The sequence below is a fragment of the Sus scrofa genome, chromosome 6, assembly GCF_000003025.6.
Source record: "Sus scrofa isolate TJ Tabasco breed Duroc chromosome 6, Sscrofa11.1, whole genome shotgun sequence".
NCBI classification, from domain to species: Eukaryota; Metazoa; Chordata; class Mammalia; order Artiodactyla; family Suidae; genus Sus; species Sus scrofa.
Genome location: NC_010448.4, coordinates 99,060,593 through 99,082,627, shown reverse-complemented (window position 1 = coordinate 99,082,627; position 22,035 = coordinate 99,060,593). Strand labels below are relative to the sequence as shown.

General features: G+C 48.8%; 1 protein-coding gene and 1 long non-coding RNA gene across 4 annotated transcripts in view; one reads left to right on the top strand and one right to left on the bottom strand.

Moving 5' to 3' along the window:
* The window catches only part of MTCL1 (microtubule crosslinking factor 1), a 116,224-nt gene extending 95,943 nt beyond the window's left edge, over positions 1-20,281 (top strand). The window contains 6 exon segments of the mRNA XM_021096066.1: positions 2,574-2,828; positions 8,059-8,328; positions 10,522-10,553; positions 12,719-14,216; positions 19,106-19,277; positions 19,280-20,281. Of these exon segments, the coding sequence (XP_020951725.1) occupies positions 2,574-2,828; positions 8,059-8,328; positions 10,522-10,553; positions 12,719-14,216; positions 19,106-19,277; positions 19,280-19,299 (2,247 nt within the window). The 3' untranslated portion in view covers positions 19,300-20,281.
* Positions 17,447-22,035, bottom strand: part of LOC102159707 — a 47,011-nt gene continuing 42,422 nt past the window's right edge. For 2 of the 3 annotated variants that reach the window (XR_002345005.1, XR_002345008.1), the window contains exon 3: positions 17,615-18,372. This is a non-coding gene — a long non-coding RNA (uncharacterized LOC102159707). Of the gene's footprint in view, positions 17,588-17,614; positions 18,373-22,035 lie in introns of those variants that run through there. The other variant, XR_002345006.1, reaches the window with a different exon arrangement.

Below are 22,035 nucleotides of genomic sequence, written 5' to 3'. Positions count from 1 at the left end.
CATAAAAAAAAAAAAAACAAAAACTTGCCTGGAAAGGAGATTATCTCCCAAATGCCATTGATAAAAGATGAAAGGGCCAGTAATGTCAAAAGAAGACAGGTGTTTCCGTTGTGGTTCAGCGGTAGCAAACCCAACTAGTATCCATGAGGATGCAGGTTCCATCCCTGGCCTTGCTCAGTGGGTTAAGGATCCAGCATTGCCGTGAGCTGTGGTATAGGTCACAGACTCAGCTCGCATCCTTGCTCAGTTGGTTAAGGATCCCACATGCTGTGGCTGTGGTGTAGGCCAAATGCTGCAGCTCCAGTTCACCCACTGGCCTGGGAACTTCTCTATACTTCAGGTGCGGCCCTAAAAAGCAAAAAAGAAAAAAGACAGCTTCCCAGTGCCCACAGGTTCTCCTACATTGCCACCCAGCTCAGAGGGCAGTGGTGTCAGACTCACAGCCCTGAGCCAAGCAGAGGCAGCAGATGATGCAGTCGCTGAGTCCTCATTCTGCCAGCCTCCTAGCAGGAGGGTCTTGCTAAATGCTCTGTTTATCTTCGTTCACAGCCCAAGGAGCCAGCAGTGGAGGAAAAATGAGTAAGGACTCTCTAACTAAAAAATATGTTTATGGGGGGAAAGCAAAATATTTTCAGAGATGTAAGCATAGCTAAAGAAAAGAAGCATAATCTTTGACACAAGCCGGTTTCAAAACATTTCATTTTTGTTTTAGAGGAACCTGGTATCATCCACCCACACATTTGCTACAAATAAAGCCTCGGGGAGAATTGCTAAACATCAGGAAATGAAGCTAGGACTTAAAACCCAGAAGCCAGGTAGTAATAGGTAAAGAGTTCATCTTCCCAAATTGTTTAAGAGTCTCTCAAACATTTGCAGCTCCAGAAACAATGGATGTGGGCTGCTGCTAGTTCATTTGGAATAGTCCCATCTTTACTCTTTTCTCCTTAGATGCAAAACAGTTGAATTCTGTCAAAGGTGAAGTGTGTTCTCTTGGTGAAGACCATGCTGTGTCAGTTCCCAAATCTGTGATTCCTTCAGCTGACTCCTGAATCAGACCTTGTTCTAACCACCAGGGATCCCCCAGCAAAAGAGATGGATCGTGAAGGGGTGCAGTGTAGTGGGTGACCAGGCAAGGGCAACCATTTGTAATAGTGTGATAAGTGCCCACCAGGCTCATACATGGGCTCTTGGGGATGGAGACCTGCAGGGCACACACCTCAGCTTGAGGGTTCAGGGAAGGGTTGTTTGTGAATGTCCTGCTTAGAGTGAATCTCAGAGGACTAGGAGTGGGAAGATGGAAATGGAGAGAAAGGGTGTTTCAGACAGTAAAGGACTATCATGAAGAAAGGAGCACCACTCGTCTGAGGAGCTGCACCTTGTCACTGATGAGGAGGAAGAACATCCAAAGAATTGAAACATTAATCCTGATTTTATCATGGAGTAAAGCATTTTGATTTGTGTGTTTAAGTTATTCTGGCATCACGGCAGAGAATGGATTAGCATTAGAAGGGAATGGATTAACACGGGCCCATGGGTAGACTTTGAGCATCTGCTGAACTATAATAGGAAAAAAAGATACGTCTTTATGTTCACAAATCTTTCACTAAAATTTGTTTGCCAACAGCAGTATACTCCCAGTTCCCTCCTCCTGTTCTCTGTGCTGTCATACTTCTCCGTGTTCTAAAAACTATTTTTACTCTAAAGACACTCGGTAATATTTTAAAGCAATTAAAAATGGGAGAAAATGAGTTTTATATTTGCATTTATTTATTCAGGCCGTTTCCAGTATTCTTCTTTGTTTGTCAGATCACAGTGTTTGTTGGTATCATATTCCTTCTGCCTGACAACTTCCCCTATCATTTCTTGAAGTGCAAGTCCTCTGGCAATTTTTTTCTTAAGTTTCTATTTGTTGGGAAGTATTTTTCCCTTTATTTTTGAAAGATGTTGCTGAGCATAGCATAGAGTTCTGTTGACATTTTCCCCTTTCAAGATGTCACTCCATTGTGCCCTGACTTACATGGTTTCTGAGGAGACGTCTGCCGTCATTCTCACCTGTGTGCCTTGGTGTGTGCTCTTCTGTGCCATATATTTTTTTCTCTGTCTGCTTCTAAGGTTTCTAGTTTGATTTTCATCACTTTGCATGTGATGTCTAGGTAGGAGAGGTGTTGTGCTTGTTTTTGTTTTTGTTTTGCTCTTTAACCTCCTGGAGGTTTGACATGTGTGTCATAGACTGTTAGGCTCCATATGGGGGCTAAAGATACAGGGACAGACATACGCCTGCCCTCAAGGAGCTATTCAGCAGGACAGGGGAGAGATGGTGGTGACTTAATAGTAGGGGAGGGAGTGAGGAGCAGACTGGGAAGCAGGGCGGATTCACTGCTTTACCTTTTGGATGACTCTGTCAGATGATTAGAATTAGGACTTTGAAGATGAAAACTGTTTCTTCCATGAGATTGCTCAAATCTTGGTTTAAGCATGTGTCCAGGGATAATACATGAATATGCTGAGGTTTTCTTCACTTAGAAATGCCACAATGTGAGGGACTCAGTCCTTAGGTCTGTTCTCCTTGACAGCTGGAAGCAAAGACGGAGAAGAGCTTGGGAGACATGGGCTCCAACGCCGACAGCAAAGGGGCGTTCAGGAAGGAGAGGGAGGCACACCAGAAGCTCCTGGCAGATAGTCACGGGCTGGTCATGGACCTGCGCTGGCAGATCCACCACAATGAGAAGAACTGGAACCGGGAGAAGGTGGAGCTCCTGGACCGCCTAGACCGGGAGCGGCGGGAGTGGGGGCGGCAGGAGAAGGAACTGCTGTGGAGGATCGAACAGGTGAGGATGGCCCGGGAGGAGGGGACACCTCACCTGACCTGGAAACCACTTGGCAGGAAAAATGGAGGGCTTTGCCACATCAGGCTGATCTGGGAGCGTCCACAGGAAGGACAAGAAATCCTCGGACTTCTAGCTTCAGAGACAGGCTCAGCCCTTCCATGACACAGCACTTTTCTTTACAAATTCTGTAGGCAACTTCCCTGTGTGTGTGGTGTGTGTAAGGGTGGGGGCGGGGGATAACTTTTTAAAGGTACTTAAAGACTAAACATGAAAGGTGAGGTTATTTCCAGTCTCTGAAAGTGATTTCTGCTAAAAAGCAAACTAACTTGTAAGTTTGCCACTAAAGATGTGGTCACAGTGACTGCTCCAACTTCAATGGAATTGTTCACTAGTAAAGAAATTGCTGAATTAAGTTGGAAGTCAGGCTGTTCGCACCTGCTCTGGGTCTTGCTGAGCTGTGACTGGAGAGGACACAGCCAGGGGAGGTAACTGGTGGTTCATCATCTCCAGCGAAACAAACAATTCAAAAATGCAGATACGTTCAGGGGAGAGGGGAGTTGTTCTTCTATGAAGGATCATTCTCGGCATTGCGCCAGACTCAGGGCGGCTTGCGTAGCTGTGGTCTTGCCTGAGAGCTGCACGAGTTACACTTCCACATTAAATTGATGAAGGAGTGGGATTCCTCCCTAGCTGGGTTTTTGCATAGCATGTGTTTGATGTATTTCAGCCTGTTACACTTGTCAATTCACACGGCCTCTAGGAAGTATCTTAATAAGAAAGTGCAATCAGGAAGGATACCCTCATTCCTCTATCGCAAACACCCATACTTCCTGCAGTTCCCTGGGAGCCTTTTGGAAAATGTGCTGCATTAGACCCAGACATGGTCCCTGGGTTCTGCAGGTGCCGTGGCAAAGGTTAGTTTCTCTGTCTGTTTGCGGGGGGCGGGTGGGGGGAGAAAACTGAAAAGACCAGGAGCCCTTTGGCTCTGAAACTCCTGAGAAGCAGCAAGCACAGCACAGATGAAAAGGCGCTGATGTCCTTCCTGGGTTCAGTTACTCACACAGCTGAGTCACTGGACTGTAGGTGACAGGGCTCCTTTCAGAATTCCTCAAATTCTATGGAAGGAGCAGTTAGCCACTTCCTGTTTGGCCTAGAAGCGTGGCACTTGAGAGGAATTGTCTGTCTTAAATCCTCTGGGATCAGTTGTCGAGTGGAAATCACAGGGACTGAAGCAACACGTTCGCTGACAAAATGGTCAGGTTGAGCCAGCCTTAGCTAACCAGAGTCGTGGTTACTCCAGGCACCCCTTATCAGGGAGGTCCCCTCCTGGCCTCCCCCAGGACCACTGGCTGTCCCTCCCACAGGACATCCTCACCCACCCCTTCGCTTGTTCACTGTTGGCTTGTTGGTCTGGGCATGGCTTCATTCTGGAAGTCACACCTTGGGTGTAAGTTAAGCAAGTCTTTTAGGATTTTATTTTACTTTGGGGAATGAGGTATTTCTAGTGAAGGAAAATTGAGTAAGACATTGATGAACAATTTTCTAGGAGTTAATGCCCTGGGGACAGCAGCCACCTCCTTTGAAGACTGTATTTGAAAGATAAGAGTAGGCAGGCACGGAAGCCCATTTCTAGGTTGTCATTACTGCCTTGGTCCTACCATGGTGACAGCTGCAGAACCTCAGTCCTAAAGGTTAACAGCTTTGAGCAAAATGTACTTGAGACATGTGGGTTCTGGGCGTCCATCTGTTCCCGAAGTCTGTGTGGCAGATCCCACAGGCTTTGCACAGTGATTTCACGACTGTTTTTAGAAGAGGGTTTGTGCCAGTGATGCACCAGATATGCAATTGTGGCTTTCAAAAATAATCAGCCTTTTCCCCAAGTAGTTGACATTTTAGAAATCACAGTATCCAATCCTGAAAATTAGAAAAAGTGGTTATAGGCAGTCTGTAAAAGAGGAAATTGGCTAAAGTGTGTATGTGGTGTATATTTTACCAGTTTTTGAGTTCATTCATTTAACTGTTAGCTGCACGTTCTATAGATAAACAGGAAACATGGGCAGACATTCTTCATGATGTATGGCGTTGATATTTGACTACGTGGTGGGCTTGTAACCTTGTGTGTGATATCCTAATACAGATGGTGAAAGAAGTAACAGTAAATCCATTTTCCATTCTCAGGACACATGCCTCACACTTGTCCAGTGTCATTAAATTCCTGCATAATTTCTGTGCTGTTTTATGTGATGAATGACTGTGGGAATGTGGTTACGGTCCTGTAACACACACCATCTATCTTATCACCGTGTCTTGTCTCAGCCCAGATCTGATGGATGAGAGTTAACTTTCTTGGAGTCGCACTGTGTTTTCCTTTGAGTCGTTAGGTTCCCCAGTAACCTGCAGAGGCTCCAGGACTTGGTATTAAAGAATTAAAGGGAAGCTCTGCTATCATTCCATTCTTCTTCCAGTGACTTCCTCAAATCAGTTACCTCTACAACATGACAGGCTGTTCTTTTAAAACCTGTGTACAAAGTAACCTTCTTTTCTCATGACCAATTCAAGTAAGGCATACTCTGAGTTGTTTATCGTCTCCTGTGTTATCTGAAATGCAAATCTTTTAAATTAGGTATTTGCATTAAAAGTTGTTCTGCTGCAGGGTTTTCAGTGCTGTAGGTGCTGATGCCTGGTTTGAAATGACCCTCCTGAGAAACCCTATCCTTTTAGGGGCCCCATATTCTATTACTCACTGTAGAGGCATCTTAGCAGCAGATACCTCCAGCTAAACCACTCGGGTTCGTTCTTAGGGCGCCTGCCAAGTGCCAGCTTTGGCACGCATTGCTCAGGCTGCCCGGGTTTATTTTTTCAGCCCTGCCTTGCTGAGTGAGAATGTGCTTGCTCACCGCTCTCCTCTGCTCTCATTCCTCCCCTCTTCACACGCACCCTCCCTGCACATCTCCAAATGTGATTCTTGCATTTTAATTCTGTGCCCAGAATAGCTCAGAGATGATCATATGGTGAAACTAAATTGCACTAACATGCATTAGATGAACATAATAAAAAGCTTTCCTTTTTTAAAAATTTTATTGGAGTATAGATGATTTACAATATTGTGTTCATTTCTGCTGTACAACAGAGTGACTCAGTTTTACACATATATATTCTTTTGCATTATGGTTTATCACAGGATATTGAATAGAGTGCCCTGTGCTATCCAGTAGGATTTTTTTTTTTTTTTTTTTTTTTTTTAAAGAGCTCAGATCCCGCATTGCTATGGCTGTGGCATAGGCCGGTAGCTGTAGCTCTGATTTAACCCCTAGCTTGGGAACTTCCATATGCCACAGGTGTGGCCCTAAAAAGCAAAAAAAGAAACAAACAAACAAACAAAAAGAAAGTATTTTGCATCTGTAAGAGAACTGCGAAAAACCGTATCACCAGGGTTGGGGGGCGGTGGTGAAGAGCCAAAGGGGGCTAAGCTGAAACCCAGGGTGATGCTTGTTCGATGATTCAACTGTGATCCTGCCTCAGACTCAAACATTTAAGCTCTGGCTGCTTGAATCACCATCTTTCTTCTAGAATGATGACAATATTCTGGGACTTTGGTTCCACCACCTCAGAAATTAATAGAAATGAGTAAAAATCTGTTGTCCCCATCACTCCACATGGCTTTGTTCTCGATGACACACAGGCCTCACTTATCCAGCCTGTGGGTGAAGGCTCCAGTTGGGACAGAAAGGTGTAGCTTGTGAAAGATGCTTTGTTAAAACACAAATTGGCATGCTTCCAAGGGAGGCTTAGAGCTTCCTGGCACCATCTCAGCATTCCCGCCACCCCTTCAGACAAGTGCAAAGGTCCCTTGAGTCACTCAGAGATTCACTTACTCCAAAGAGTGGCCAGCGTGGTGCAGCTGTGAGCATGGCACCAGAACAGACCATTAACCATCCAGCTCTCAGCTCTGCCTCTGTGCCCATTTTGGAGGGAGGTGGGAGGGGAGCCCAGGAGGGGGTGAAAGCACACATATGTCCCTGTGGTTCCCCATGGCTCCCTCCTAAAGCCCCCGACCCTGTGCTGTGAAGGGAGAGGCGTCTATCAGGGCACCTCAGGCCCAAGGAATCGTGCAGACCTGAGCAGAGTCAACAGTGGCCCCACTGACACACCCTGAGCTCCACAGGGCACCCCTACAGCCTCAGGAGGAGGTGCACCCATTTTACAGGTGGCGAAATTGAGCAAAGAGTTGGGTACCTGAAACCTCCCAGCAGAGCAGCCACATGCAGTGCTTTGCACTCAGGACCCGAAATTCGGGTGGCCTGGGGTTCCCCACTGCTGTTCCTCGAGTTTACTGAGTCAGGGGAAAGATGACTGATGAACTACGTAGTTTATGTCTTTTTCCAGTCATCCCACATCTTGAATTATCTCTGTAGCTAAATTTTTATCCTCTGGAGCCATGTGTAAGTTATTGTCAACATCCAGTAGTTATAACCCAGGATCTGTACAGGACCCTTTCGAAATGACTGGAAACCCTGCTCATAAGGAAAACCTAATTCACGCTCAGCAGTCTGCTATCACTGATAGTTTTCCAGAGTGTGCCTTGAGTTCTGAAGGTAATTATAAAAAGGGAGTTCTGAATACATCATTTGGCAGTCTTAGATTTTAAAAGATAAATGTGTAGTTTCCTGGGAGCACAGTTCTGGATTATATGCAATCACATATGTCCTCATGAGAAGGACGTGGCTTGCGTGTAGTTAACGCAGACATTTCTAGCCCAGAAAAAAAATGTGACTTTTAAAAAAACATTCGCACCATGTTATTTTTGAAATTAAGGTCAGAACTTGAAGAACACCAACTTCTCACCGTCTTTCAGATGGACCACAGTTGTGAAGAAACCATGATGAAGGAGGCACAGAAAACGAGGCTTAATTGTTTTTTGTTTTTTGGGGTTTTTTTTTGGTTTTTTTTTTTTTTTGTCTTTTGTCTTTTAGGTCCACGCTCATGGCATATGGAAGTTCCCAGGCTAGGGGTTGAATCAGAGCTGCAGCTGCTGACCTACACCACAGCCATAGCAATGTCAGATCCGAGCCACATCTGTGACCTATACCACAGCTATGGCAATGCCAGATCCTCAACCCACCAAGCAAGGCCAGGGATCAAACCTTCATCCTCATGGATACTATTCAGATTCGTTTCCACTAAGCCACGACAGGAACTCCTAATTGTTTTCGTTTTTAAAACCCTCAAGCTGCAGAAAGAACACAGTCCCCGGAGAGGTGGCAGCTTCCTCCGTGATCAAAACGAAGGTGACGACCACTCCTGTGCCCACGCAGGGATGTGGCCATGCTCGGATGCCGACTCCACTGCCTTTGAGGACCGGCCGCTGTCCAAGCTGAAGGAGTCCGACAGGTGCTCGGCCCGGGAGAACCTCTACTTGGATGCCCTGTCTCTGGATGATGAGCCCGAGGAGCCCCTGGCCCATGGGCCACAGAGGGAGTTCAGGAACTGCTTCCCTGAGGTTGGCCTGGGTTTGGGGGCCAGTTTCTTGCTGTGGGGCTGAGGGTGGGGCTCTGGAAGCTGGTCAGGGGGCTGGCACACCTGGGTTTTGCATACCGTGGCCTCTGGGGTCAGTAAAAACCAACCCTTCATGACACAGGAGCCTAGCTTGAGGGTCCTGACCCCAGAGTTCTGCTTTACTTTGCCACTTGTCTTGGGTTTGGAAATTTAGCAGCTGTGTCCTGTGTGAATGGGGGTGTTTGGTGAAACACAGGAGGAAGTAGGTCATTCCGGGAAGTAGAGAGCTTCAACTTTTCCTTCAATGAAAGCACAGTCTTTTGATTCCAGAATATGTATGGATAATGTAAAAAGGCCTGTTTTAAAGGAAACTCATCTCTTTGTGGCTCAGTGAGTTAAGGATCTAGCGTTGTCATTGCAGCAGCTCAGGTTGCCACCATGGCCCAAGTTCCCTGGCCTGGGCATGGCCACACAAAAAAAGAAAGTGCCTCACACTGGAAGTAGCAGGTGTCACTAACCAATGTGATGCAATAAATATCTTAGTACAAAAGGAAAAAAAAATCCAACACTAGAAACCTATATAACTTAGATCAGCAAACGGGAAAGCTTATCCCTGTGCAGAAATCTCCATGGCACAACATTGGATTTTTCTGGTTAGGAGTTTTTAAAAACCAGCTTTTAAAAACTGATTTTGGGAATCTTTACCTGTGAGCCAACTTCACGGTGGCTACACCTGTCATGTGACCTGCTCCATGCGCTTAGCAGACAGGAGTGCCCATCAGGCAGCGCTGTTGGAAGCAGGGACCCCTCAGTCAGGGGGTCAGCGAGGTCTGGTGCCTCTCCTCCTGCACCTGTACCCAGCAGAGGTGACATCACCAGTGTGCCACCCCAGATAGCCACTGGCAACCTCCCAGGTGCCACCCACAGAGACGAACTGTCTGGGTGGGGACAGCCAGGCCCCAAAGTGGTGGGACCACGCTGACCTGCAGGTAGGGGCCAGGGCTCCCTGAGGTTTGCTGTGCAGCAGTCAGTCCCGCCACCCCGGAGGCTCACTGGGGCCTTCAGTCCCCGGGACTGGGTCCCCAGAGAGGTTTCCTTAGGAGAACTGTGTGCACGCTTTACACTAGACCTTCCTGGATTCCAAATGGTGGCACTTCAGACCAAGTGCTCTGACTCTAATATGTCATACCGCCTTCTTTTCTGTATTGAAGTACAGTCCCTGGACCTTGTCAATTACAGGTGTACAGTACATGATCCACAATGTTTAAAGATTATGGTCTACTTATAGTTATTATAAAATACTCACGTTATCCACTGTGCTATACAGTATGTCCTTGTAGCTTATTTATTTTATACATAGTGGGCTGTACCTCTCACAGCCACGTCTGTGGCCAGGCTGAGGCCAAGGGATGTCTGTCCCCTAACTTACTTTGGCCTCATCTTCCTCTTCGCTCTTCCCCCTCCCTCCCTCTCTCTCTCTCTCTCTCTCTCTCTCTCTTTCTCTCTCTCACACACACCACACACACACACACACACACACACACACACTGATGTATTCCTTCAGTCATTTCAAGAGCCAACTTTGAAGTACTTAGCAACGCCCTTTGAGGAAGATCATACTTTTTTTAAAAATTCTTTTTATAGTCCACACCAGTGGCATATGGGAATTCAACAGGCTAGGGGTCGAATTGGAGCTGCAGCTGCCAGCCTATGCCACAGCCATTTCTGAGAAACAGGATCAAAGTCCAGCTTCCCCAGTGTGCTGGATCCAAGCCTCATCTGCCACCTACACCACAGCTCACAGCAATGCTGGATCCTTAACCCACTGAGTGAGGCCAGGGATGGAACGTGTGTCCTCATGGATACTAGTTGGGTTCCTTACTGCTGCACCATAATGGGAACTCCATGACACCCTTTGAGGAGCACAGGACAAACACCTCCTCCGAGACAAAATTCACAGACCATTTTTTTCCCACTCATGTGCGCCCTCCTGGACTCAAACTCCTCATTACCCCATGGATTCTGGTTTCATCTCTGTACTTTAAAGGGCTGAGGGGCAGAGGCACTCCTGACCCAAACTTGGCTTCCATGTACATTTTAAATGGTATTTTCCTAAGAGCAAAACAAATCACTTAGAAACCCAAAGGCTCTGGGGCCACCAATATTAACTGATTCAGACAAATTTACTTCTTTATAGGAAGAAGAAAATCACAAGGGAAATCTTCAAAGGTAAGTAAGATTGGTGAGAACCACAGTAGGCTACTACTGTGAGAAACCTCCTGGTCTTAAAATTCCCTCTTGATGCTGCAATCTACTGTGACACTCTCTTCAAAAATGACTTAGACTAAGACTTCTGGATAAGTAGTTGCTTTATTATCAATTTGATAAATACAGTGTTTTAAATTACTAGCAGTGAAAAGGCCAGCATTTTGCCACCTTCATGTGTATAAGTGTCGTGGTAAGAGCCTTGTGTTTACAGTTGTGTGTTGTGAATATAGATGGATGATTGTGTTACCTGGTTTTTTGAAATCCCTTCTAGTTTAAAGTCTGGAGAAACTCCCTCTTGACCTGATGTGAGACACTGTATACACTAACTATTTAAAAGCTCTCCCAGGAGAACTTGGTACAGTAGTTCTCTGGCAGTCATCCCTGAAGGAAATACAAAGTAGCTGCTGTGAGTAATCATCTGTTCTAATAACCCATATATGTAAGGTGGGACTCCTCTGAAAAGGCACATGTACACTAACTCCTTTAAATTGAAACATTAAAATGATACAACCCAGGGGAAAGCAGAGTTTTCCCATAACCCCCCTCCCTGCCCTGACCACGCACATACATGCCCACAACTTTTCTTTACAGATCTTTATGTACTATTTTATTTTCAGATCACCCTGTCCCTGATTTTCCTGTGAACCACTGTCTCCTTCCCATTTTGCTTTTTGCTGGATCCATCTAAACGCTAGAGTTGCCACTGCATGTCTGTCCCCAGGCTATGTCTTGTTTGGTCTCAGGCAGTGCCTGGGACAGAATCATCAGCACACCACATTTAGTCATCATTTCATTGCCTACTGTTCTTCCTCCCTACACTATAGCTAGTTGTTTTTATCTGAATTGCTTCTATTAATTTCAAAAGGATGCCATGCCTGTAAAATCTGAACATTATCAGTGTCCTGAGAATGTGTCCGCGTCCCCATGTCCCCTAAAACTCTTGCTTCCTGCAGTTTTGCTTGTTCCTCTTTCTCCTGTGCATATTCCTATGCCTGCACGTGTTTCGCATGCATCCTGGTTTTTGCCATTCGTTTTGTTTGGCCTCCACTCCTCTGAGCTTGATGAGTCTCCTTTCTTCACCCACAATATTCAACACAAGCTCTAGAGGCAGAAAATCTCTGCACAGATGCCACTGACTTAACTCAGAAGTTCCTCTGAGGACAGACACAAGGGCCAGATGAGTGAGCTACATGCAGGAAATGTGGGAAGGGTCAGGGTTTCGGTTTCTGAAGAGCATCGTGGACCCCAGGGAACAGTGTTCTGAGGCTCACTGCGGATTCAGCATCTCCTGGGCTGGACCAGAGGCAAGAAGAGGACAGTCCTGCTTACCCAGAAAGTTTAAGACCTTGTGGCAGACTTCCCCCCTCTCCATTTCGTTATTTTTGGTGCTGGTTACAGCCAGCTTCATTATTCACAGACCCATGGGACAGGGTGTACAGTGTTTCTAAAAATTGCAAAAACCTGTACTTGCCTCTGGTAAGAAATAACAAGATGCACTGCCTAAGGATATCAGAGGTAGCTGCTTTTTACTCTGTAGTGACGACCACAGAGCGTTTGCCCCGGGATGCCAAAGCCACCCAGAGCTTGGCCAGCTCTGCAGGCCAGCCTGTGTGGCACCCCCCACCCCAGTCCTGCCTCCCCTCAGTAATGGCACTCCGTCCGAGAGCCTTCAGCAAGGCCTGGGCTGCCTAGAACTGCAGGTATTTAAACCTCTGCTCTGGAGATGGGTGGATATGAGTGTGTCCTGTGAGAGTGCGGTCAAGTTCAGAAAGTGAGTCTGCAGACACCTCCCATCCCACCACCCCATCAGGAGGGATTCCAGGCCAGAGGGCCCAGAGCTTCAGTGACAGGCATGGCCCCAACCCCAGCCACCTTCCCAGCCACCACTGAGACTCTGCAACTCCCCCCACCCTTGAGATGTTAGAATCCCCAGGACATCATGCAGCGCCTCCGGGCCCTATAGGAGGCAGCCAGTAAATTCATGTCAAATAGAAATATAAGGACAAAAGTGCTAAAATGTTGAGGAATCTTCCTCCCCCTCCACGTCTGTCAGCAGCAGCTCGCCCATCTGCATCCCGCCCTTGTTTGGCTGGCCAGCTGATCTCTTCCCCGTCTCCCCTCCCCAGGGCTGTGTCCGTGTCGTCCATGTCAGAGTTCCAGCGCCTGATGGATGGCTCGCCCTTCCTGCCAGAGAAGGGCCTGCCAGCGGCCAGCAACAAGGAGGATATCACCCCACCCCTCTCCCCTGACGACCTCAAGTACATCGAGGAGTTCAACACCAAGAGCTGGGACGATGGGCCCCCAGACCCCTGGGCGGACAGGACTGAGGGGGTGCGAGAGGGGCCCGAGTTTGGTGCCGAGCCTTTCCCTGAATCTTCTTGGTACCTCACCACGAGTGTCACCCTGACCACGGACACCATGACCAGCCCGGAGCACTGCCAGAAGCAGCCCCTGAGGAGCCTGGTCTGCACCGAGCAGGCCGGGGTGAGGGTGCTGCACAGCCCACCTGCCGTGCGCAGGCTGGATGGGATCATGGCGGCAGGTGGCGAGGGCAGGGTCCGCGGGAGCCCAGGGGACACCAAGGGGGGCCTCTCAGAACAAGTGCTTAGCAGGTGGCCTTGTGCCGCCTCCAGGCACCCCCGGGACTACACGGAGGGGGGGCTTCAGCCCCTTGACAGTGCCCTGGGCAACCCCCTAGGTTTCTCCTCCTCTCTGCACAGCCTGGAGATGTCCAAGAACATGAGTGACGACATGAAGGAGGTGGCCTTCTCCGTCAGGAACACCGTCTGCTCTGGCCCAGGTGAGCCTCCAGTCAAGGACATAGCCTGTCAGACCAACGGGTCCCGGACGACGGGGACACAGACTGTTCAGACCATCAGCATCGGCCTGCAGACCGAGGCCCTGCGGGGCAGCGCCATCACCAGCAGCCCCCACAAGTGTCTCACGCCCAAGGCAGGCAGTGGTGCCACCCCCGCATCCTCTCCATCACGCGGCCTCAGGAGCAGGCAGGTGGCCCCAGCCATCGAGAAGGTGCAGGCCAAGTTTGAACGCACGTGCTGCTCCCCCAAGTATGGGTCTCCCAAGCTGCAGAGGAAGCCCCTCCCTAAAGCTGAGCAGCCAAATAGGACTTCCCCAGGGCTGGGGCAGAAGGGGTGCAGTGAGTCAGCCTGGGCCCGCTCCACCACCACGCGGGAGAGCCCTGTGCACACCGCCATCAACGATGGCCTCTCCAGCCTCTTCAACATCATCGACCACAGCCCTGTGGTGCAGGACCCCTTCCAGAAGGGGCTGCGGGCTGCCAGTCGGTCTCGCTCAGCAGAGCCCCGGCCAGAACTGGGCCCAGGCCAGGAAACCAGCCCCAGCTCCCGGGGACGGTCACCCAGCCCCATCGGGGGCGGCTCTGAGACGTGCAGGGAGGAAGGGGGCGAGAGCACGCCTGTGAGGCAGGACCTGTCTGCTCCCCCCGGCTATACACTCACTGAGAACGTCGCCCGGATCCTCAACAGGAAGCTGTTGGAACACGCCTTAAAGGAGGAGCGGAGGCAGGCTGCCCACGGCGCCCCCAGTCTCAGCGGAGACAGCCATGGGGGAGAAGCGGTCAGAGCCGAGCCAGTGTCCATCGAGGTAATGGATGCTAGTGCCCCCTACCTGCCCCACTGCTGTCCTTTTCAATGTCGGGCACAGCCAAACCTGGGCTGCTTCAGGTCGTTGGATTTCAGGAAGCCTTGTCCACTAAGGGGTTCCTGTGAGCTGGGAAGATGCGGGGTTTATGGGAGCCTGGGGTGAGCAGAAACTTGAGCCCTGAGCTGCTCTTAAAGAGAACTGCTGAGCAAGGTAGGTAGGGGTGGTTTGAAGTAACTCAGGAGTCAACTCAGGTCGTCTGCTTGGGCCTCAGTGATGGAAGCTCATTTGCTTATCTGGCTTTTCACTTGGGGTCACATCTACCCTCTTCCTGGGGGAGTCTGTGTCCTGGGAGCGTGTGTGTGATGCTAGGCTTTCTGCTCCAGCTCTTTGTGTGACGACATGAGAAGGCTTTGACAAGGTAGATGGAGACACCTTGGACAGGGTGGACAGAATGTCCAAGTGGATATCTGGAGTCCAGTGCTGGCTTCTGTGCAGACAGCAGTTTCCATCTCTCGAGTCCCAAACCTCTGAGTCCTCAGCAGTAAAACCAGGTCAGACAAATGCACTGGTCAAAGTCCTGCCTTCATACAGGGAGATTCGATCCCTGTACACATGACCCATTACGAGCACATTACCTGTGACCACACATGTTATCACATGAGATTATATCTCCCTTAAGGTTTCTTGCTATTCAGTCGACCTTGACTTCTGCTCTGAGTATATTCACATGTGGTATAATTGTACCGCTTTATAAAAAAAACAATTCCCATTTTCACTTCAGGTATGAGCAGAATAAACTACAGCCAAATGCTAATGCACTGTGTAAACACAGTGATGTTGGCCTCACAGTATGCAGTGCTGGGAGTCACACACCCCCATGTGCAGACCTGGGGTTGAGGCCTGACCACCCACCCCAGGAACCCAGATGCACAACCCACAGAAGTGGAATCCATACCCTGGTAAGCATTCTCCAGGCAGGGCAGACAGCAGAGGTCTGAGAAGTAAAGAGCGGGGGCGCAGGAGAGAGGGAGACACCCATTCCCTGGACTGCAGTGCCCCCTGCACAGGTGAGGTGGTGTTTCCAGTCTCACCTGACCCACCCTCTGCTCCAAGTTTCCCACAGTGGAAAAAGGAATGTTCAGCTTCCTGGTACCAGCCAGCATTTAACTCAGAATACATATTCTAAGCATGAAAAGGACTGAACCATGTGAAACTGCCAGAGACCTACAGAAAGGGCGGTGCCATGTGCTTTAACCTCACTCATAGTGACGGGTCTGTGGCATGCGCCTGCCAAAGCTTGGCGTGTCTGTGATAAAGCTGTTTACATACTCTTAAGAAGGCGCTTGTATTCTCATGTGACACCCAGTGCCCTCTGTGGACTTGTCACCTCATCCCTCCGGACCCCTCAGGTAAGTGGTTTGCTGTTGCGGGTGTGTGTGTGTGTGTGTTGCGGGGGTGCCCCCACCTTCTTAGGGACCTGGAGTTGGAATGAGAGCTTTATCCCCAAGCATTAACTGACCTGTCTGTGGCGTCTGTTTGTATTAGAGACTAAATAGAAGTTAATTTTAGGGACTAAAAAATGCTTTGAGTCACTAGCAGTGAATGCTGCGGGCAATCTGTGATAATATAAAGGAAATGGTTTCATGACTGAATCATATAGCACTAAGGCATGAAAATACTATCTGTACAAAGTTGTGTGCTACCCCTCTGGTCCTCTGTAAAGTGTTCAGATTTTCTTCTCACTTGGTGTGTTTGCTACCAGAAGAGGTGATGGCCAGTTTAAAGGGGTTCAGAACCTCATGGAGCTCTCACGCAGTGTTAAAGTGTCATGGGCTCTTTTTTCTCCTTTCTCTTGGAATTGTGCTTATTCTAGATTCCAGTGGAATTGGCCCTGACCTGAATTCCCATCACTCCATAAGTTAAGTGCTAGTTCTGGGTTTTCATTTCAAAGTCACCAGGATGAATTCTGATGTCCACCCTCCTATGAGCCCCTGCTGGGGACTCTTTCCTAGAGTGTTCACAGGGGCATCTAGACACAGGTGACCAAGGTGCCCCCTTTCTCCCCTCACCCAACAAACTACTACTTCCTCTTTCTCTTGAAATTGTAGCACTGATAGCACCAATGCATGATATGGAGAGAAGCTATGAGCAGGAGGGCTGGTGTGGAGGGGGTATAATTTGGAAAATGCAGTGCTTCCTTCCCCCCATATCTTGGTGGAAAATGCAAAGGCAAAGTTTTATTCTGGGCAGCAGCCACTTGATCATTGTCTCTGAAACAATCTGGCTTTTTCATGGGCTGTTTCAGAAAGAGCGGTCGTAGGTGTTAGAAATGTTAAATGCCAATGCTCGGGAAGGGAGAATGGCCAGGGGAAGGGAGTTGCTGCGGTTCTGTGCTAAGGGTTCCACCTGCTCTGGCCTGTGTGCCCGCTTCTGCCAGACCTCGCATCTCCGAAGGGCTGACCCTGAACCTGTTGATTTTAAACCTTTACTGTTCTTCTCTTTTAAAAAGTGCCTTCCAACCTACTTGCTTTTCTTTTGTCTGTCTGTTCTGTCCAGAACCAAACTGTCTTACTAACTGCCCCCTGGGGACTCTAGCCCTGCTGCCTCAAGCCGTAAGTGCTTTCTTCCTTCTTTCCACACTGTCTGTAGCTCAGGGCTGGCATCTGACTCACAGGATGAGGCCCAGCCACCTGGGGAGATCTGTAGGGAGAGGACGGCAGGTCTGGCCATGCCCACTTGCTCCCCCCCGACTGCTGACTGCTCAGTGCAGAGGTCTACCCAGATTTCTCCTCTTGGGTGCAGTTTGCAGCTCAGATGCTCCCAGATCAGTACAGGAACATTGGCCGGAGAGGGGACTGTCCAGCCTGCGGAGTCTCTGCTCCACTCAGTATTTGGTGACGGTGTACACAGCCATGCGCTGTAATGAGGTGTGACCATGATGCACGAGGCTTTTTTTTTCCAACAACTACACTAGAGAGAACAACTGCAAATGTCTTGTCCTTCCTCTTGGTCACCATAGGTGACATAGTAAGTGCTCAGTGAATATGCATTAATTGAATAAACAAAATTATCCCTGCTCCAAAAATTGCAGATTTGCCTTCAGGGCCAGAATCGAGGCTTGTGAGAAAACACCAACCTTGTCTCTGATCAAAGATACAGTCACCAACCCACCTTATGTAGCTTTCAAAGGCTAAGCTTGTGCCCCATGAAAAATGACAATGAATGGATCCAGAGGCCATTTCCATGCGAGGTGCTGTTAGGAGAGGATGCCTGCAGGGGGCTACTGAGGAAAAGACAGCAGCATTTGCTCTTGTATGCGGTGTGTTAGTAGAGAACTTCGTCCCCTTGAACTCATGGTCTCACATTTCTTCCTGTAGGAGTGCAACAGATGCCAGTAAAGAAGTGGCACAAACTAACAGAAGCCCATGTCACTCAGCCTCGGTGACATGGAAACAGGCTGCAGTGGTGCAGTAAAGCTCCCAGCCACACAAACTGCACACAGCAGATCCTGCACACACTGATACACAACAGACCGCACTCTTACATACACAACACACACACCTACCTCTCTTGCAACACCCAGAGACACAAAGCAGCACCAGGTTCCGCAGCCACCATCCCATGCTCTGGGCTGGGGTGAGGAGAGGACTTGTAGTTTAATTTTGGCTGTTTCAGGGCTGACTTGTTTTCACAGACGAGGTGTCTCTGGTTGTCATGGTTTCCGTTAGCATAAGTGCTTTACTGAGGCGGCCTCCCTGGAGTCACCTAGAATGCCACCAGCAGAGGCAGAGATGTCTGCGTCATCATGTGTCAGTGCTCCTTTGCTGCTGCCCTGGTGGCAGCCCCTCCCCCATCTGTCCTGTGCTCTACATCATCTTCACCCAGCTCGTCTCTTCCTGTCGCTCCCCTTCTCTGCTGACCACCCGCCCCTCATTCTGGGTTGCCTGCGGCTGTAAGGGCTCTGAGGGGCCTCACTCCATGTTCTTCAGTGCAGTGGGCCCCATCACAGCTTCTCAGGGTCTTCTGGGCAGACAGCTCGACCCTGCAGCGCTCACCGTCTCCTCATGCTGCAGCTTCCCACATCTCTCTGCCCACCAATTCCACATCTTGGTGTCCTCTCTCCTGTCCAGACTAAGGACAGGTAGCTCGACAGTCCCTAGAATGAAAAGGGGACAGGCCATGGGCTGGAGAGGAAGTGCGTTGGTGCTTTGCACGGGGCTGCACTTGACTTGCATCATTTTTCCTCAGAATGTGCTAGAAGCCTGCGGCTCAAGCACACTCGGTCTCCAGTTTTTAAATATGCCGCTGGCAAGCGTCGTGCAATGAAACCACCTAAATTACAGTTTCTGCCTGCAGCACTACTTCCATGATTTGGGAGTTTGTTTAACCCAGTGCCAGTCAGGCTGGAGTAAACAGCAGCAGCGTTGGCTTTAGGGTGAGTCTCTGTGGATGCAGCTGGATGCAATCATAGAGCCCTTCGCAGACCTGCGCAGACCCAGGCAGGGTGGCCTCTTAAGACCCGGCCACCAGAGCAAGATGGATGTTCAGGAGGGTCGGAACACGCCCAGGTGGCCATGCAGACCTCTCATGCCTCTGCTCCCCTGTCCATTTGCTTCAGCCCAATTCAAAGCCGCTTCCTCTACACCCATCTCATACCACGTTTTGATCATGATTTGTCATCTTCCCATTATCGCTATCGCTGCTGTCACTGGTCATTTGTGTCGAATTCTTTACTTCCCATTTTTACTCTCCCTGAGCAACATGTAAGTGAGTATTCAAAAGGTGCAGATGTCCTGTCTTTTGCACTTGAGCCAGCTGAAACATATGTTTGGGGACAACCCTCCCTGGGGACCTGTCTGAGTAACTGTGTCTCCTCTTCGGCTTTGAAGGAACTACCTTGTTCTGCACTAGCTCCATCCCTAGAACCCTGCTTCTCCAGGCCCGAGAGACCAGCAAACCGTCGCCCTCCGTCCCGTTGGGCCCCACATTCCCCCACTGCCTCACCAGTTCCGTCACCCGGGGACCCGACCTCCTTGGAGGAGCTAGGCGATGAGGAGCCACCGGGGAGAAGCCACACCTGTGATGCAGGTTCTCATGGATAATCCGGAATAATTCACTGTAATTTGCAACACCATGCCGTCATCAACCGAACTCTGCCCCCAAAAGGAGAGATCTGGTTTTCTCAAGGTCAAAGAATGTTTTTTTTAAAAAATTACACAGCTGCTGAATGTTCAACCTGTGAACCTGAGATGTTTCTAGAATGAAACAGTCAATGTGCCTGTAAGAACTTAATTTTTTTCATAGCTCAGAAAACTATTTTTGTCTCCATCTTTTTTTACACACAGTATATTAAAGGTAAATAAGATATAAATAAATTTAAAAAAGGAGTAAGTTTTAAAGATGTACATTTTACGAGATTCTGAATACCCTCACTCTCGGTACCGACTGCCTCTCTGTTAAATTTGCACTGTTAACATTCTGGTTTGGTTTATTTCCACATTGTTTTAAGTTAATTTCATTTTGTCAATTGTTCTTGTTTAAGAATTTCTGAAATGCTTCAGACTGTCTGATTCAGTGGACTTTTTGTAATGAAAAAACCGTCTGACACCGGCAGACAGGGCAGATCTCCTGTAGCCTGAAGGATGGAAGGCAGCATCCTGGAAGAGGCACTGAGGCCTCTGCTGGGCTCCCACACTCGCTGTGCAATCCACATGTTCTTCTCTGCCTGCACGTCTTGGGGCTCAAAGCACTGGGTGCATGTACATACCGCCACGGGGTCCCCCCACCGCCTCCGTGAGTCCTGTCCCACGTGACACGCCGTCAGCTCCCTTCTGCACTGTCACTGTTGTCCTCGTGCACCAATGATACAACAGCAAGGCATTTTTTTACTTATTGTTAAAAGATTAACTGGCATTATACAGTGTTTACTCAAAATTTTTCTTGTTTAAGGAAAAACACTACAAAAAGTCATGAGGAAGCCAAATGGAAAGAGAGGGTGGTGCCTCAGAGTCTGTATGAGACAATGATGAAGAAATAAAGCCTTTCCAAGTCGGTGCCTGTAGGACCTTTTGTCTCACTTTGCAGTTTCTTGTAAGAGCATCCTGGGATAGATTAAAAGGCAACTCATTTTTGCCAAAAAAAGCCAAAATGAGTGGGTGAGGAAACCAGCTACCCACAGTCAGCACATGCCCGGCCTCCTCCTCCCATCTTCTGAAGGTAGAGAGGCCATTTCCATCCCTGGACTGGGACGCAGCCCAGGCGGTCAGTGCGGATGGAGTAGGAGCTTGAGGAAGTGTTGCTGACAAAAGAACAGGAGCTGAAGGCTGAAGCTGCCAGCCTGAATGTTTCAGGAGCAAACAGGCTGGTGGAGTAAGTTCTCTTCCCAGCAGTACCATGGTTTCATCTTTAAATCTTTTCAAAAACAACAAGTACCAACTCTTGGGCACTGGAACCTGCTTTAGCTGCTGAGGGAGACAGCATGACAGTTCCTTAAGATTAAGCAGTTACGAGATGATGCTGTAAATCACTTGTGGGGTAAGCCCAGAAGAATGGAAAGCTGAGGTTTGAACAGATATTTACACACCTGTGTTAAGTAGCAGCTTTAGTCACAGTAGCCAAAAGGTGGACACTGCCAAAGTGTCCCTCAATGGAACGAACATGTGGTCTTCAATAGAACCTACTCAGCCTTAGGAAAGAGGGCAATTCTGGCACCTGCTGTAGCAGGGATGAGCCATGAGGATGTCACCATAAGTGAAATAAGCCAACCACAAAATATAACATGCTGTGTAATTCCAATTCACACGAGGGACCTAGAATACCTCCAAATTCGTAGATACAAAATAATGGTTAGCAGAAGCTGGGGAAAGGAAAGACTGAGGATAGTGTTTAATGAGTACAGTTTGGGAAGATGAAGTTCCGGAAATGGATGGTGGTGATGGCTGCACAATATGAATGTACTTATTGCCATTGAACTCTACGCTTAAACATGAGTAAAAGGGTGAATATTATGTCTGTTTTACCATGATAAAATGTTTCATGCAAAAAGTAAATATTCTACTTAACTCCCTGACACAGCTTCAAACAAGCTATCAGCAAGCTGACAGATACTTCCATGCCCAGCCTCTGCCTACAGTGGCAGGAGGTGCATTAGCACCCCTTCTGTTGGAAGCAAGCAGGGAGGTCATTGGTGGTCATAACTGGAGAAGCACCAGCATCCAGCCCAGTGACAGCCTGGACTCACATCACCATGCCCTCAGGACCTGCCCTGACTGCTGGCCCAGCTCTGGCTCTGTGTGGCTTCATTCTCAGACAAGCATCCCCAGAGTCAGCAATGCTGGTTCCATGTTGGGGCTCTTACTAGTTTAGCAACTCCCAGGGGAAGAGGACCTCTTAGAAGTAGCATGAGCAAAAGCCCCAGGACTGTGGAATCTCAAGGCTCTGCTTTCATTCATAGGTCCCACCTGGAGCCCATCTCTGCCAGACAGGCCAGATGGTTTCCCATCAAAGGAAAACCACCAGAGCTGTTCGAACAGAGGGCAAAGGGTGCCTGGAAAGCAGGGAAGCTGAATGTGGTGGTGGGGCGCCCCTGAATTTACATGGAGAGGTTCTGGTCATCACGGAGAACCTGCTTTCTGGCTGTAGGAGATGAATCCCAGGCACAAAAGCAAAAGGCAGGAATGGAATGGGCTAAATCCTGAATCAGGCAGGGCTTGAACTAAACTTGGAGGAAGAGCAGGATTGAACTGTGAAGGCAGGAGGGGTGGTCAGGTTGAGGGGAGTAGGAGCAGAGACATGAGGGTGGTGGTGACAAAGACCTCCA